Source organism: Rhinopithecus bieti, unplaced genomic scaffold, assembly GCF_001698545.2.
Source record: "Rhinopithecus bieti isolate Rb0 unplaced genomic scaffold, ASM169854v2 scaffold_4602, whole genome shotgun sequence".
Taxonomy (NCBI): domain Eukaryota; kingdom Metazoa; phylum Chordata; class Mammalia; order Primates; family Cercopithecidae; genus Rhinopithecus; species Rhinopithecus bieti.
The window spans coordinates 136,105-150,940 of record NW_016804401.1 but is presented as its reverse complement, the minus strand read 5'-3'; the positions used below and the strand labels follow the sequence as shown (position 1 = coordinate 150,940).

General features: G+C 44.5%; 1 protein-coding gene across 7 annotated transcripts in view; it reads left to right on the top strand.

Annotated features, from left to right (window-relative positions):
• The window catches only part of STX2 (syntaxin 2), a 42,787-nt gene extending 29,126 nt beyond the window's left edge, over positions 1 to 13,661 (top strand). Inside the window, exons 7-11 of one of the 7 annotated variants that reach the window (XR_001884630.1) lie at positions 2,723 to 2,796; positions 2,921 to 3,058; positions 5,545 to 5,655; positions 6,792 to 6,988; positions 7,939 to 8,258. Coding sequence is in view for 6 of the 7 variants with exons in the window: in XM_017867853.1 (XP_017723342.1) it covers positions 2,723 to 2,796; positions 2,921 to 3,058; positions 5,545 to 5,655; positions 13,215 to 13,310 (419 nt within the window). In the remaining variant the exon portion in view is untranslated. Of the gene's footprint in view, positions 1 to 2,722; positions 2,797 to 2,920; positions 3,059 to 5,544; positions 5,656 to 6,791; positions 8,259 to 8,673; positions 8,800 to 13,153 lie in introns of those variants that run through there. The other 6 variants (XM_017867856.1, XM_017867854.1, XM_017867853.1 and 3 more) reach the window with 6 other exon arrangements.
• The last annotated feature ends 1,175 nt before the right edge of the window (positions 13,662 to 14,836 follow it).

Sequence of the window (14,836 nt, the reverse complement as noted above, 5' to 3'; positions counted from 1 at the left end):
TCTCCAGAGAAAGGTGAGTATTCACAGTAAGTGGGATGAGTTAAGATTATAAATAGCCATGACTCAGTTGAGGTCAGATTTTGCCGCTCATTGAATATTGACATCAAGCTTAAGAGAAAACCCAGGTTTCATAATGTTTTGGATTTCAGCATTCCGGATAAGGAATTAGGAATGTACGCTGCATTTCACATGCCATAACCCCAGGCTGTTTCTCAGACTTAGCAGTTAGCCAGTGGGAAGAGCTTTGTGAACATGAGACATGAGCTGTAACTTTTAGGTTTTTTTTTTTTTTTTTTTTTGAGAGTCACTCTGTCACCCAAGCTGGAGTGCAATGTTGTAATAACCACTTATTGTGGCCTCCAAGGGATCCTCCCACCTTAGCCTCTCGAGTGGGACCACAGAAACACACCACCATACCTGGCTAATTTTATTTTTTGTAGAGATGAGGTTTTCACTATGTTGCCCAAGCTGAAATTTCTAGTTTAATGATTATATTTTACATTATTTAAAACACTTTTCATGTTTTTAAAAAAGCAAAGCAAAACTGGGAGAATCTCCTTATTGAGCTATTTTGAATAGATTTTAAAATTTTATTTTATGTTTTGTAGAGATGGGGTCTTGCTATGTTGCCCAGGCTAGTCTCAAACTCCTAGCCTCAAGCAATCTTTCCACCTTGGTCTCCCAAAGCACTGGGATTATACATGTAAACCACCATGTTTGCCCTTAAATAGATTTTTAAATGATTGAGAACTACCTCCCAAAAAACAGTGTAAGTAAACAAATTTTGCAATTTACTAACTTTAAACTTTTTTCATTAAATGACATCTCAACAACTTTATTTAGAAGTAAATCTCTTAATATGTGAATGATATTTGGGGCATACAATTAATTCAGTGGTTTTTGGTATATTTCCACACACAATTTTAGAACACTTTTATCACACCAAAAGGAAATTTCACACCCACCACCAGTCACTCTGCATTTCCTCTTCTCCTAGCCCAAGGCAACTGCATTCTACTTTTTAGCCCTGTACATTTTCGTACAAAAATTTTGTTTTTTGGATGTTTTGTATAAATTTTGGATGTTTCGTATAAATGGAATGATACACTATGTGTTCTTCTGTGACTGACTTCTTTCCTGTAACACAGTTTTTGCAAGGTTTCACCATGGGGTGGATGGGGTGTGGTGGCTCACATGTATACTAATCCCAACACGTTGGTTGGGAATCCAAGATGGGAGGATTGCTTGAGGCCAGGAGTTCAAGACCAGCTTGACAACATAGCAAGACCCCATCTGTAAAAAAAAAAAAAAAATTAAAAAATAAACTAGGCATGGGGTGTGTGCCTATAATCTCAGTCACTCGGGAGGCTGGGGCAGGAGGATTGCTTGAGCCTAGGAGGTCAAGGCAGCAGTGAGCTGAGATTACACCACTACACTCCAGTCTGGGTGACAGAGTAAGACCCAGGCTGGGTACGGTGGCTCACACCTGTAATCCCAGCACTTGGGGAGGCTGAGGTGGGCAGATCACTTGAGGTCAGGAGTTCGAGACCAGCCTGGCCAAAATGGTGAAACCCCACCTGTACCAAAAAATACAAAAATTAGCTGGGCGTGGTGGCGCACCCATGTAGTCCCTGCCACTCAGGAGTCTGAGGCATGAGAATTGCTTGAACCCAGGAGGAAGAGGTTGCAGTGAGCTGTGATTGTGCCCCTGCACTCCAGCCTGGGCAACAGAGTGAGACCCTGTCTCAAAAAACAACAAAACCCCAAAGCATCCTTTCTTTTTGTGGCTGAATTGTACATCAGTGTGTGGCTAGACCGCAGTTTGCTCCCTCAGGCATCGGGGGACACGTTTGCATTGTTTCCACTTTTTGGCAATTATGAATAATGCTGCTTCTTAGATGACATTTGAATTATTATGACATTTATTCATTTTCTTTTGTTTTCTGTGGCACAAACTATGAAAAATAGTAATTAACAGTTAGGTTTCCAAAAACCTGTGTACATGTTTCTTAGAAGTCATCACACATTTACGTGGTGGCTCGTGCCTGTCATCCCAGCACTTTGGGAGGCTGAGGTGGGCGGATCATGAGGTCAGGAGTTCAAGACCAGCCTGGCTAACATGGTGAAACCCTGTCTCTACTAAAAATACAAAAATTAGCTGGGCATAGTGGCGCGTGCCTGTAATCCCAGCTACCCAGGAGACTGAGGTAGGATAATTGCTTGTACTGGGACCTGGGAGGCAGAGGTTGCAGTGAGCCAAGGTCGTGCCACTGCACTCCAGCCTGGGCTACAGAGCAAGCCTCCCTCCCAAAACACGGAAAGTGTTCAGGCATCTTACTCTCATTACATAGACTTTATTGATCCCCATTTAATACATCTACATTCAGCTTAACCCCCTTTTACAAGAGGCAGAGTTAAACTCTTAGGGAAACCAGTGTGCCAAAACATTGTTTACCGATTTCCTTTCTGCAGTTGTTTCTCACTAATATTAAAATGAAATTGTATTGTTCATCACATAAAGTTTTTTGGAGTGTTTTTAGTTCTTCCTGCTTCTCAATCTTAGGTTCATTTCTCATTGTCAGTATCTGCTTAAGAAAAGGTTTTAAAAAATTATTGAAAAATGCTAACAACTACGATTGTAGTTGCTAACTTATGGTTGCAAACGGCCTTGTTTTTAAATTGTGCTGCGTTCTGAGTGGGGCTGTGGTTGCGGGTCTTTCAGCTGGGAGAACCACCACAGACGACGAGCTGGAAGAGATGCTGGAGAGCGGGAAGCCGTCCATCTTCACTTCCGACGTGAGTGGGGGCACGGCCCTGTGGCTCCATGTCCTCTTCTGTGGACAGAGCTTTTTAAAAACCCTTTAACTCCCAAACCCATCGTAAGTTTATTAATATTCTCTTTTATTTTTGTTTTTCCAAGATTATATCAGATTCACAAATTACTAGACAAGCTCTCAATGAAATCGAGTCACGTCACAAGGACATCATGAAGCTGGAGACCAGCATCAGAGAGCTGCATGAGATGTTCATGGACATGGCTATGTTTGTGGAGACTCAGGTACTTACAGGCTCTTGCATTCTCCAAGAGAGATACAGTCACCTGTAAAGTCTTACTGCATCCCGCTCTATCTAGTGGATGTATCTAGGAAAGCTGCTACTTTGAATCCACCAAATTCAAGTTAATTGCAGTGTTATATGTGATGCTGAAATGCTGGAAGCGGCTTTGACAGTCGAAGTGTTAACAGGAAGGGACTGGTCCAGTGAATTAAATTATGGAGTGTTCGTAGGTCAGCCTTTTAGGCAACCACAGGCAACCTCAACTTTGTTCATGGAGAATTCTCATTGAAACACACAGATGTGTGTGCTAGAATTAGGAGAAAAGGGATATACAAAGATCTCTTTGTATGTCCATGCATATGTGTGAATACATAAACACAAACATGTGGTGTGAGCTCGGCTCCATAAAACAGTATTCACAGAAGGAAAAGCGCATATCAAACAGTGTATTGGTGTGAGACTGTGGGAATTTTAATCTTCTCTAAAAGTACTTATTTTCAGATTGTCTGCAAGAAGCATATATTACAGTAATAACTAGGAGAAATGTCTGAAAGAGTCAACCCCAAGTGGGGATACAATCTATGACACAGGTAAAAGCTTGTGCCTGTTACACGGGGTTTCCCATCTGCCCAGTGACAGACAGGGAGTGACAGCAGGAGTGGAAAGGCCCTTCTGAGTGAACTGAAGAGTTAATGCAATTCTTAAAAAATAGAAAACTCCTTTGGGAGGTTGAGGTGGGAGGATTGTTTATGCCCATGAGTTCAAGGCTGTGGTGAGCTATGGTCACGCCACTACACTCCAGCCTGGGTGACAGAGTGAGACCCTGTCTCCAAAAAAAAAAAAGTTATATATATGTATGTATGTATTTAACTCCACATAAAGTACGGGGTGGATCACAGATCACATGCTCCGTGATGTGCATGGGGAAGTTCACACTCGCTCTTTGCCTTTGAATAAAGTCCTCTGCCTATTTTTCAAATACCATGGAGATAGGACTCTGTTGCTGGTTAGGATTCAGCTGACCCCAGGTAAAGCGGAAGCATTTATATCGAACCCTCCTGAGAAAATGGTTTCCTCACTCCTCCGGAGGCTGGTTTCAGGATCTGTTTTGGCTGCAGTCGTCCTCTAAGTGGGTTCACATCTGATGGGCTTATTTTCTGGGACTGCCTGGATTGTGTAAGGTGGGATAGGAATCCATCCACACACAGGATTGTTCCTGCCTGCCTCACCAACCTTGTTAAGAAACACTGTTCATTTCGAGGAACTTTATCATGAGAATGTGTGTGAAAAACTCAGGCACCATGCCAATTTTTTTTTTTTTTTTTGAGACGGGGTGTTGCTCTGTTGCCCAAGTTGGAGTGCAGTGGTACAGTCTTGGCTCACTGCAACCTCTGCCTCCTGGCCTCGAGCAATTCTCCCGCCTCAGCCTCCCGAGCAGCTGGGACCACAGGTGTGCACCACCATGCCCGGCTAATGTTTGTATTTCTAAGCATTTGCTAGAGGAAACCAACAGCTACACAGAGGGCAGGGATGGGACGATCTTACTCCTTTCTGATTTGGGGGGCCCCATTGCTATTCATGATATGAGAAGTGGAGAGTCTGATTACCGTTGGCTACTTATTTCCAGGAAGCATTCCAAAGGAAACCAGCTGGCCAGAAAGAATGAGAGATGATTTCTGTAATTACTGAAGCTTTTGTAGTACCTTAGACTTCAATTGTAATTGCTCTATACCAAATGCATTGCGTTAAGCTCGGTTAGAAAAATGGCTGTATCCCTGGCTCTGTTTCACTGTTTCCTTTTAGAAGTCTGTTGGTATTACATTATATTGACTCATCTAATGCGAATGTTTGCATAGTCAGAGCTTACTAGTAAGTTGAAGTTTGTGACTGAGTGAGTTAACTGTCCGTCGCTCTTCAATGCTTTACGTTCACTGCTGCAGGTTGTGTCTGTGGACAGAAAACCAGGTAATACGTTTTCTCCCTCACACTTCGCTGAATTCACCTCTGTTTACAGTTTGCTCATTGATGTAGTCAGCTGTCAGATGTGAGCTGTGCTCGGTGTACTGACTTGAAGAAGTAGTTACAATTTTATACTTTGTGGAAAAGATGTCATTCTTTGTACGTTGTCTGTCTGCATAATGGTAAGATACTAGTTCAACCGAAAGCGGGCTGCCTCCTCCCCCTGCCCGTCTGTCGCAATGTCTGCGTGCCAAAGGTGTCTCAGAATTGACTTGAGATGCCTTTAATCATCAACATGGCAGCCCTTTCCTTTCCGTTCTTTTTAAAATATAAGTTGAGTTTTGATTGCTTTGCACCGGCACATGTATAATGGCCTCATCTTTTACCTTTCTGTAAATGTGAAAAAACCCCTCAGTATCCATTACATGCACATCATGTTTACATAAAAACTTTGTTCTATGGTTGTTTTAAAGATACATAATTAAGCCATTTGAAAATGTCTTCTAAGTTTGAAACATTTGTTTTAAGGGTGAAATGATCAACAACATAGAAAGAAACGTTATGAATGCCACAGACTATGTAGAACACGCTAAAGAAGAAACAAAAAAAGCTATCAAATATCAGAGCAAGGGGAGAAGGGTGAGTTTGGCTTGGAAGAATTAAGCTGCGTTTTTCTCTTTATTTGGTTTCAAGTTGTAATACATTGATGTAAGCCTGCCTAAAAGGTATTCCAAGAAATAATTAATTAAATAAATGTTTTGTTTTAAATATTCAATTTAAATATTCAATTTAAAATTGTTTTAAAATGGAAATAATTCTTTTGCTAAAATTTTAAAAGTTTATTGGATGAGTTATTTGTAGTATAAAGCCTTTTGTGTTCTAAGTAATTAAAACCCTAGGGCTGGGTGTGGTGGCTCATGCCTGCGATCCCAGCACTTTTTCTTTTTTTTTGGATTGGAGTTTCGCTCTTGTTGCCCAGGCTAGTAGAGTGCAATGGAGTGATCTCGGCTCACTGCAACCTCCGCCTCCCGGGTTCAAGTGACTCTCATGCCTCAGCCTCCTGAGTAGCTGGGACTACAGGCACCCGCCACCATGCCAGGCTAATTTTGTATTTTTAGTAGAGAGAGAGTTTCACCATGTTGGCCAGGCTGGTCTCAAACTCCTGACCTCAAGTGATCTGCCCATCTCTGCCTTCCAAAGTGCTGGGATTACAGGCACTTTGGGAGTGAGCCATGGTGCCTGGCACCAAATTGTTGGCTACGCATTTGATGCAATGAACACTGATTTTTTATTTAGGTTATTTGTGAATTCTTGGTTTGGAGGAAAGAAGAGAATTATTTGAGACCGTGGACCTGCAATCTTAGGTAGCACCCACTTAAAGGGATTCTCAAAAGAAGGGAGCCCCTTTCACTTAAGATGCACAGACTTTACATTTAAAGGGGTTCAGGGAACCCTGTGTGATTTTTTTTGTTACGGGGCAAAAATTTGAAACTTATTCTCCTAACTTAGGCATTTTATCATAGTGCCTCTGACGCTGCAGAGATTATGGGTTTTCCGCATTGTCACCTCCTTGTGCTAATACACAGAGATGCTGAGGATGATGTGAGCTTTCTAAATGAGTTTTAGTATCTTTGAATCTAAAGAGTATCATGCGTGAATGAAAGCTCTTCTGAGCAAACTTAGGAAACCACAAAGCACATTTCCACCGAGTGACTTGGGCCCTGTGCATCTCACTGTGTGTCCCTGCCTGGCCGTCCTTGGTCCTGTCTCTCCAGTGTGCAGAAAGATGAATACCCAAGCACCCAGCCCGGCTTGGGTATCCCCTCACGCTTCCTGAAGACCGCTGTGGGGGCACGGTGCCTTTCTCAGAGGCTGACGGCTCAGTGCGATGTCAGCAGAAGTTCTGTAAAGAGAGATTTTCACCGAGTTACGAACAAATGGAGTGAGACTGTGTGTGTGGATGCACCTCCAGGTGATGGCCCTCAGACGTACCCCCGGGCTGCAGGCTCAGTGGCCAGGGCACACCCTCCACTTACATCCCTGGGCTGCAGGCTCAGCTGCCAGGGCACACCCTCACTCACACCCCTGGGCTGCAGGCTCAGCCGCCAGGCCACACCCTCTGCTTACACCCCTGGGCTGCAGGCTCAGGTGCCAGGCCACACCCTCCACTCACACCCCTGGGCTGCAGGCTCAGCCGCCAGGCCACACCCTCTGCTTACACCCCTGGGCTGCAGGCTCAGGTGCCAGGCCACACCCTCACTCACACCCCCCAGGCTGCAGGCTCAGCCGCCAGGGCACACCCTCCGCTTTTCCTGGGTATGTCTAAGTATGCTCCTCATCTCTGAAATACCAGACATGGTTTCTCACATTATTTCATTTATTGCTTTAAAACAATTGGCCCCTAATGTAAATTGAGGTGAAGAGATACCTGTATAAAGTGCTTAACTTAGTTCCAGGCCTAAGTCAGCTTCATTAAAAGAAGGCAGCCCTGTTCCTTTCTCCATGACCTGAACACGTCAGTCCTGTGAAAACGATAGTGAAAGTCCATTGGTTTGACAAAGGAGGAAGGTGGTGGGTGTGTAAACGGTTTCATTCTCCCCTGTGGATGAGCAAGCCTGGCTCTGTGAGGTGCTTGGGGTCTGTATGGTACCTGGCATGTAAACTGGTGAGAGACGTGATGCCTGTTTCAGAAATGACACTGTCTTTTTGATTAGATGCCTGCTAATGGACCCCTCCTGGCTTGCCTGCCTGTCCCCTTGCCACTTAGATGCTTTGCTGCTGCCCCTGGCTCAGGTGTGGGTCATCCCCACTCCTAGTGTCCTGCATTTATTCCTAGGGAGCCATGTGGCCCTCGGAGGGAGGCCAGGCACCGTTTGTAGAAGAGTTTTTTTTTTGTTTTTTTTTTTCTGTGTGCTATGTCAGGAGCAGTGAAGAAGTAACCACCAAGAACATAAAAGAAGGAGCAAAAGGCTGAGTGCTGAGCGTGTAGGGTTTGCTGAAGAGGCAGTGGGGCTCTCCGCCACTGAGCTAGCAGGCCCATACCTCTGTACATGCGGAAGACTAACTGCATGTCTCAGTCATCAGAAATGTGGCAAAATAACATGGTCGTGCTGTCCCCATGGATGAAACCTGAAATAACAGTGACATAGCAGCTTATATCCAAGTAGTCTGACCTTATTAAGTCACTCTCTCAGGAAATCGCCCAACAGGATTAAGCAGTGTCCTGTAACTTAGCTTCTAAAGTGAGTTCTGATGGGTGTTTGGCTTTATTTTATTTTATTATTATTTTTTTAAGATGGAGTCTTGTTCTGTCGCCCAGGCTGGAGTGCAGTGACATGATCCGGGCTCTCTCCAACCTCTGCCTCCTGGGTTCAAGTGATTCTTCTGCCACAGCCTCCTGAGTAGCTGAGATTACAGACACATGCCCAGCTGATTTTTGGATTTTTAGTAGAGACAGGGTTTTGCCATGTTGGCCAGGCTGGTCTCAAACCCCTGACCTCAGGTGATCCACCTGCCTCAGACTCCTGAAGTGCTGGGATTACAGGCGTGAGCCACTGCACCTGGTCAGGTCGTTTTATTTTGAATGAAGGATGTCTTTTAATGTGGCAATATGAAATTAACTATGTGTGATGTAATCAGCTTGCTTTTCTTTGACAGAAAAAGTGGATAATTATTGCTGTGTCAGTGGTTCTGGTTGCTATAATCGCTCTAATTATTGGCTTGTCAGTTGGCAAATGATGGTGTGGATAACGGCAGTGTGCATGCCTCTCTGCCAGGGTGGGAGTAAGTAACTCATCAACTAATTTACTTATTGACTTTTGCAACTAACCAGTAATAGTGTTTGCTTAATTGTAATAGACATAAAACTAATAAAAGCTTGTCAGCCACGCAGTACAGATAACGCCGTCCAGTGATACATCTGCCTGTGTGCTGATTCTAGTGCCCAGCCACTGTGTTTACCGAGAACAAGCATAGGCTGGGTGGTAACTCATTTTTAAACCAAGGCTACCTTCTTATCCTGTTTTTTAAAGTTTTTTTGAGACAGGGTCTTGCTCTGTCACCCAGGCTGGAATGCAGTGGCGTGATCATGGCTCACTGCAGCCTTGACCTCCTGGGCTCAAACTATCCTCCTACCTCAGCCTCCCGAGTAGCTGGGACTACAGACATGCACCACCACACCCGGCTAATTTTTTAAAAAATTATTTTTAGTAGAGATGAGAACTCTCTGTATTGCCCAGGCTGGTCTCGAATTCCTGGCCCTCGGCCTCCCAAAGTGCTGGGATCATAGACAGACATGAGCCATTGTACTCAGCCTGAATCATTGGTTTTTGATCTAAGGAGACCATTAGCTATTTATAGGTAGTGGGTCCTTCATTCAATGTCATAGAAATATCAGTGAAGATTAATTCTCAGTTACAAAACTTGTAATGTTTTGTCTCCTGAGTTTTAACTTTTAGAGCAATTGGCAACACTGAAAGGTACTTCATAAAATACACTGACGCATCATTTTACTGTGGAATTGAGGACATGAATTCATGCCGTGAAAAACATTGACTGAAAGGAAAATCCTTTGACCTTTCTATTTGGCAGTATCTATTTTATTTAAAAATATTGTCTTTAATATTAAAAGGAAAATTATGTATTATATTTGGTGAGCATGCCTGTTAATTCTTAAAGAATTCCGAATATAAAATTCCGGTTGATTGAAAGAATCGTTGCCTTTGCTCATGGCGCGGGCATCGCCTTTCCTAAACCCCAGCGGGCTTTGTGGTTCCCCTGGTTCTGTCACGCACTGGGAGCCCTCCTGGCACTAGCCCTGAAGTGGGAATGCTGTCAGAGTGTTACAGTTGGACACAGCGAGGGTTTCTCTGTAAATGTTTGTTTGGCATGATTCTTGTATTAGACAATTGTGAAATGTCCCCAGGTGTCTAGAGTGTGGCAAGTCATCCTTGATGAATTTATTCTTGCGTTATGGAAGTGACTGCAGACTTGATAGTCACCTAAGGCTTTTTAAAAAGTTAACATACAGCAGAAAGGAATCACGAGCATAGTTAAGTCTCACTACTGCTTTGTAATCTGTAAGATTTATTCCTTCAACATGGCAACATCCTGTTTCTACAGGAAAAAAAAAAAAAATCCAAAAAACTAATTGGGCATGGTGGCACACGCACCTATAGTCCCAGCTACTCCGGAGGCCGAGGCAGGAGGATCACCTGAGTCTGGGGAGGTCGAGGCTAGAGTGAGCCTAGATCGCACCACGGCACTCCAGCCTGGGTGACAGAGTGGGACCGTCTCAAAACAAAAGATTGCTATCTTTTTATTTATTTATTTTTTTTTTGAGGCAGAGTCTCACTCTGTCGCCCGGGCTGGAGTGCAGTGGCCAGATCTCAGCTCACTGCAAGCTCCGCCTCCCGGGTTTACGCCATTCTCCTGCCTCAGCCTCCCGAGTAGCTGGGACTACAGGCGCCCGCCACTTCGCCCGGCTAGTTTTGTATTTTAGTAGAGACGGGGTTTCACCGTGTTAGCCAGGATGGTCTCGATCTCCTGACCTTGTGATCCGCCCGTCTCGGCCTCCCAAAGTGCTGGAATTACAGGCTTGAGCCACCGCACCCGGCCAAGATTGCTATCTTAATGTGAGCATCTGTTACGCTCACCATACGCAGTCACCAGATGAGAAGTTTTCAAGTTAGTGTTCTGACATTTATGCAAAAGCCACAGAATTACACCTGGAATTCCTCCATACGGAGCTCTGGGATGCTGCGTGTGTTAACATTCCATTATTTGGCAGTCAGAACTCTTTTATACTCTATTTTTATTAGGCAGGATGTTTGTGTAGGATGTTTATTAGGCAAGATGTTCTACTTTTTTCTTCTGAGCTCTGCTGAACATATTTTACACGTGATTTTTCTTCATTGTTATAGTGGTATTTTTCAATATTTTCATGATTCTAACATGTACTTTCTGAGTTTTTTCCTAATGTTATAATATGGTTAGTTTAATGTGGTTACACTAAAGATAAAATTACAATTTTTAGCTTGGACACAGTGAAATGCGCTACTTTTCATGGGCACTACTTGGCATTGAGGCTGACTAAAAGAAGGCTCCTCTCAGTGTGACCCCTGGGGCGTGGGGCTTCAAGTCCTGTGCCCTGGGCCTGGCTGGCCATTTCACCCTAGTGTATGTAAATAAGAATGAACACAGAAGGATCCTCATTTATAAAAAACAGACCAAAATGAATACCAGCAGTTATCTTTGCACAGGAAGGCAGTGGTTAATGTCCTTAATTTCACTTTTAAAAATATTAACATAGCCTTTCATCCTTTAGCAATTGGCCTTCCTGGGGCTGGGTGCTGCCCCTCCCTGCAGGGTGTGCCAGGTGCAGGCCCGTCACCCCGGAGCACGGGTGGGATGCCCTGCTTTAAGGAGACAGGTGAAGTCTTAGTCGGTGAGAGGGCCCTGGCCCAGACCTGGAGCTGGACTCTCCAGGGTGTGCCCTCTCCATTCTCGCTGTCACCAGGAGATTAAATGACTCCTGGGTCCTGCACCCTAGACTCCATGTAGTTGACAGTCATCCTGAAAGCCAGATGTGGCAGGAAAGTGCACACAGGTCTAGCACCCAGACACGTGGCAGGCAGCGCAACAGCGGCAGGAGATGAGAGTGCTGCGTGCAGCTGACTCCAGGTGGCCCCAGCACACTCACTTGCTGAGTGCGAGGGCACGCTTCCCTCTGGAGGGAGGGAGGCATCACAGAGAAAGGAAGAAGAGGTTTCTCTAGGAAGGTGCCGAGAGGGGCATAGGGGCGCATGTAGAGGATGAGAGAGTGGCTGGGGCTTTGCAGGAAATGTGCGTGATGTTAACACGGAACTAGAATTCCAGGGAGGGGCCCTCCTGCAGGCAGCTCTCCCTGGTGGTGAGGAGTCACTGGGAGGCTCACCGGGGCCTGCCATGGGCCTCTTGATAAACCCTGCATAACTGACTGAGCCCGCAGTATTAGAGCTGTCCAGGCTTAGTAAACAGGATTTCTTAGGTAAAAGCACTCATGCATTTGGAACTGCCATTAAAATGATGGCTCTGGATCTCTGCTTTTCAAAAAGAGAACTCAAAGTCCTACAGTGCGGTGCCTCCTGCCGTGTCTTCCTTCCCTTCCCTGAGATAAGCTTCTTGGAGGAGACTCCATTTATAAAGCCAAAGGTGGCCTCGCTTTCTCTTGTGTGAAGATACTTGTTAGTTTAAAAAAAGTTAAATGCTGTGTGGCGCCCTGCTTTGAGACCATCAGTGCAGTAGAAGAATGAATGAATGTCTTGTTGATTTCTTACACATGTTCATCATATTTAAATGTAAAAAATAGATAAGGCCAGGTGCAGTGGCTCATGCCTGTCATTCCAGCACTTCAGGAGGCCAAGGCAGGAAGATCCCTTGAACCCAAGAGTTCGAGACTAGTCTGAGCAACATAGCAAGACCCTATCTCTTAAAAACGTATTTTCTAATTAGCGGGGCATTAGTATGCCTGTCATCCTAGCTCCTTGGGACACTGAGGTGGGAGGATTGCTTGAGCCCAGGAGGATGTGTTTGCAGGGAGCCATGTCTGCACCACTGTCCTCCAGCCTCGGCAACAGAGTGACACCTCCTTTCAGAAAAGCAAGAAAAAATAGGATTTTTCAGCCAACAAGAAATTCATATAAAGTTTTAAAAAGATGTGTAATTCATCCAATTAACAGCAATCCTGGAGTTTTATTATGATTAAAAGAAAGTGTCGGCCGGGCGCGGTGGCTCACACCTGTAATCCTAGCACTTTGGGAGGCTGAGGCGGGTGGATCATGAGGTCAAGAGATCGAGACTATCCTGGCCAACATGCTGAAACCCCGTCTCTACTAAAAATACAAAAATTAGCTGGGTATGGTGGCGAGTGCCTGTAATCCCAGCTACTTAGGAGGCTGAGGCAGGAGAATCGCTTGAACCCAGGAGGCAGAGGTTGCAGTGAGCTGAGAGCACATTCTTTTCTATGACAAGGAGGAGTCCTTTCTTGATAATGGATATATTTTTTAAACTATCCCAAATCCCAGAAGGATTTAGTTAGCAGATGACATTGTTGATTTCTTTGATACATTGCAAATTAATGTTTTTCTTTATCTTGCAGAAAATGATGTTCATTATTATTTGTGTAATTATTTTGCTTGTGATCCTTGGAATTATCCTAGCAACAACATTGTCATAGCAACCATATCCCAAGAGCCATTTATCCTTGGAGACTCAGACCACATCTGCAACCAGATCAGCATCCTGTCATTTCGTGAATGAATCTCAGACGCTGTAACCCGGCATTGAGTACTGACCTTTTAATTTATGGATTCATGGAAGAAGCACAACCGAACGTCTTGTTCAGTGAAAGCGCCGTAAGCACAGTGGGTGTGATGCGTGACCCTGCATGACACACTACAGAATGTGAGCAGTGGGAGACTTCTCTCACTGGCCTTGAAATAAGAAAATATTGAACATTTTAATATTAAAAATATTTCAGTGTTACAAATGTGCATGAAGTTTAATTAGGAAGGAATGCTTTATGTTATACAGCTTTTTTTAATTTTTTGAGATGGAGTCTCGCTTTGTCACCTAGGCTGGAGTGCAGTGGTGTGCTCTTGGCTCACTGCAGCCTCCACCTCCCGGGTTCAAGCAATTCTCCTGCCTCAGCCTCAGAGTAGCTGGGATTACAGGCACGTGCCACCACGCCCAGCTAATTTTTTGTATTTTTTTTAGTAGAGACGGGGTTTTACCATGCTGGCCAGGCTGGTCTCAAACTCCTCCTGTGATCAGCCGCCTCAGCCTCCCAAAGGCTGGGGTATTACAGGCTGTGATCCACTGCGGATCCACCTGGCCTCAGCCTCCCAAAGTGTCCGGTGATACAGGCGTGAGGCCACTGCGGAATCCCACCTGCCTCAGCCTCCCAAAGGTGCTGGAGATTACGGGATTACAGGCGTGAGCCACTGCGGATCCACCTGCCTCAGCCTCCCAAAGTGCTGGGATTACAGGCGTGAGCCACTGCGCCCGGCCGCTCTGAAGCTTTTGGACCTCAGGTCTAAGGCTTCCTTTCCTCCCTCCCAGCTAGTATGTGCTAATTAAGAGGCCTTTTATACTGTTGTTTATTTCCTGTTGGAAGAAATAATTTATATCACAGGTTTTTGTAAGATATCTATAATTGTAAATGTTGATAAATTGTTTAATATATTAGCATCTTACCCCATTTTTATATACTGAGTGTGGCCTTGTGAGTGAAACAGGAAGCTGCATGGTGTTGGAGCCACGTTTTACAGTTGTTTACAAAGTTTCCCCTTGTCACAGAAAACATTGGTTGCAAAGCCCCTCAAAGCCCCTCAAGTGCCTTCTGTGAGTTTAGATGTGCTGGTGCCTCCGGAAAAGCCTTGGCCTCAGCTCCATTTCCGCCTCTTCCCTCCCCGGGATAGTGAATGGTTACTTGGTTACTGCACTGTAAAGACCATGGTCTCTTTTCACTAAATACGAGATTCAAGTTTCCCAGTTTACATGAATAAAGTCTGAATTTAAGAAGGTGATGAGACCGAGGTTCAGTACTCTGGGGACTCGAGGGAATCATTCCTGAGACATGGAGTAATTCTTATCAATTTAAACTATTGTACAGATCACGTACATGTTGTTAAGTACCTAATGTTTTGCTGAACTTTAGAAGTTAATTTCCCAAATGTGTAGGAATTCATGATAATTAAACCTTTTTATTGCTCATTTTTTTTAGTAGAAGAATATGACTTATTTTTAGACTTGTAAAATGTATGAACTGGTGAACGGACAT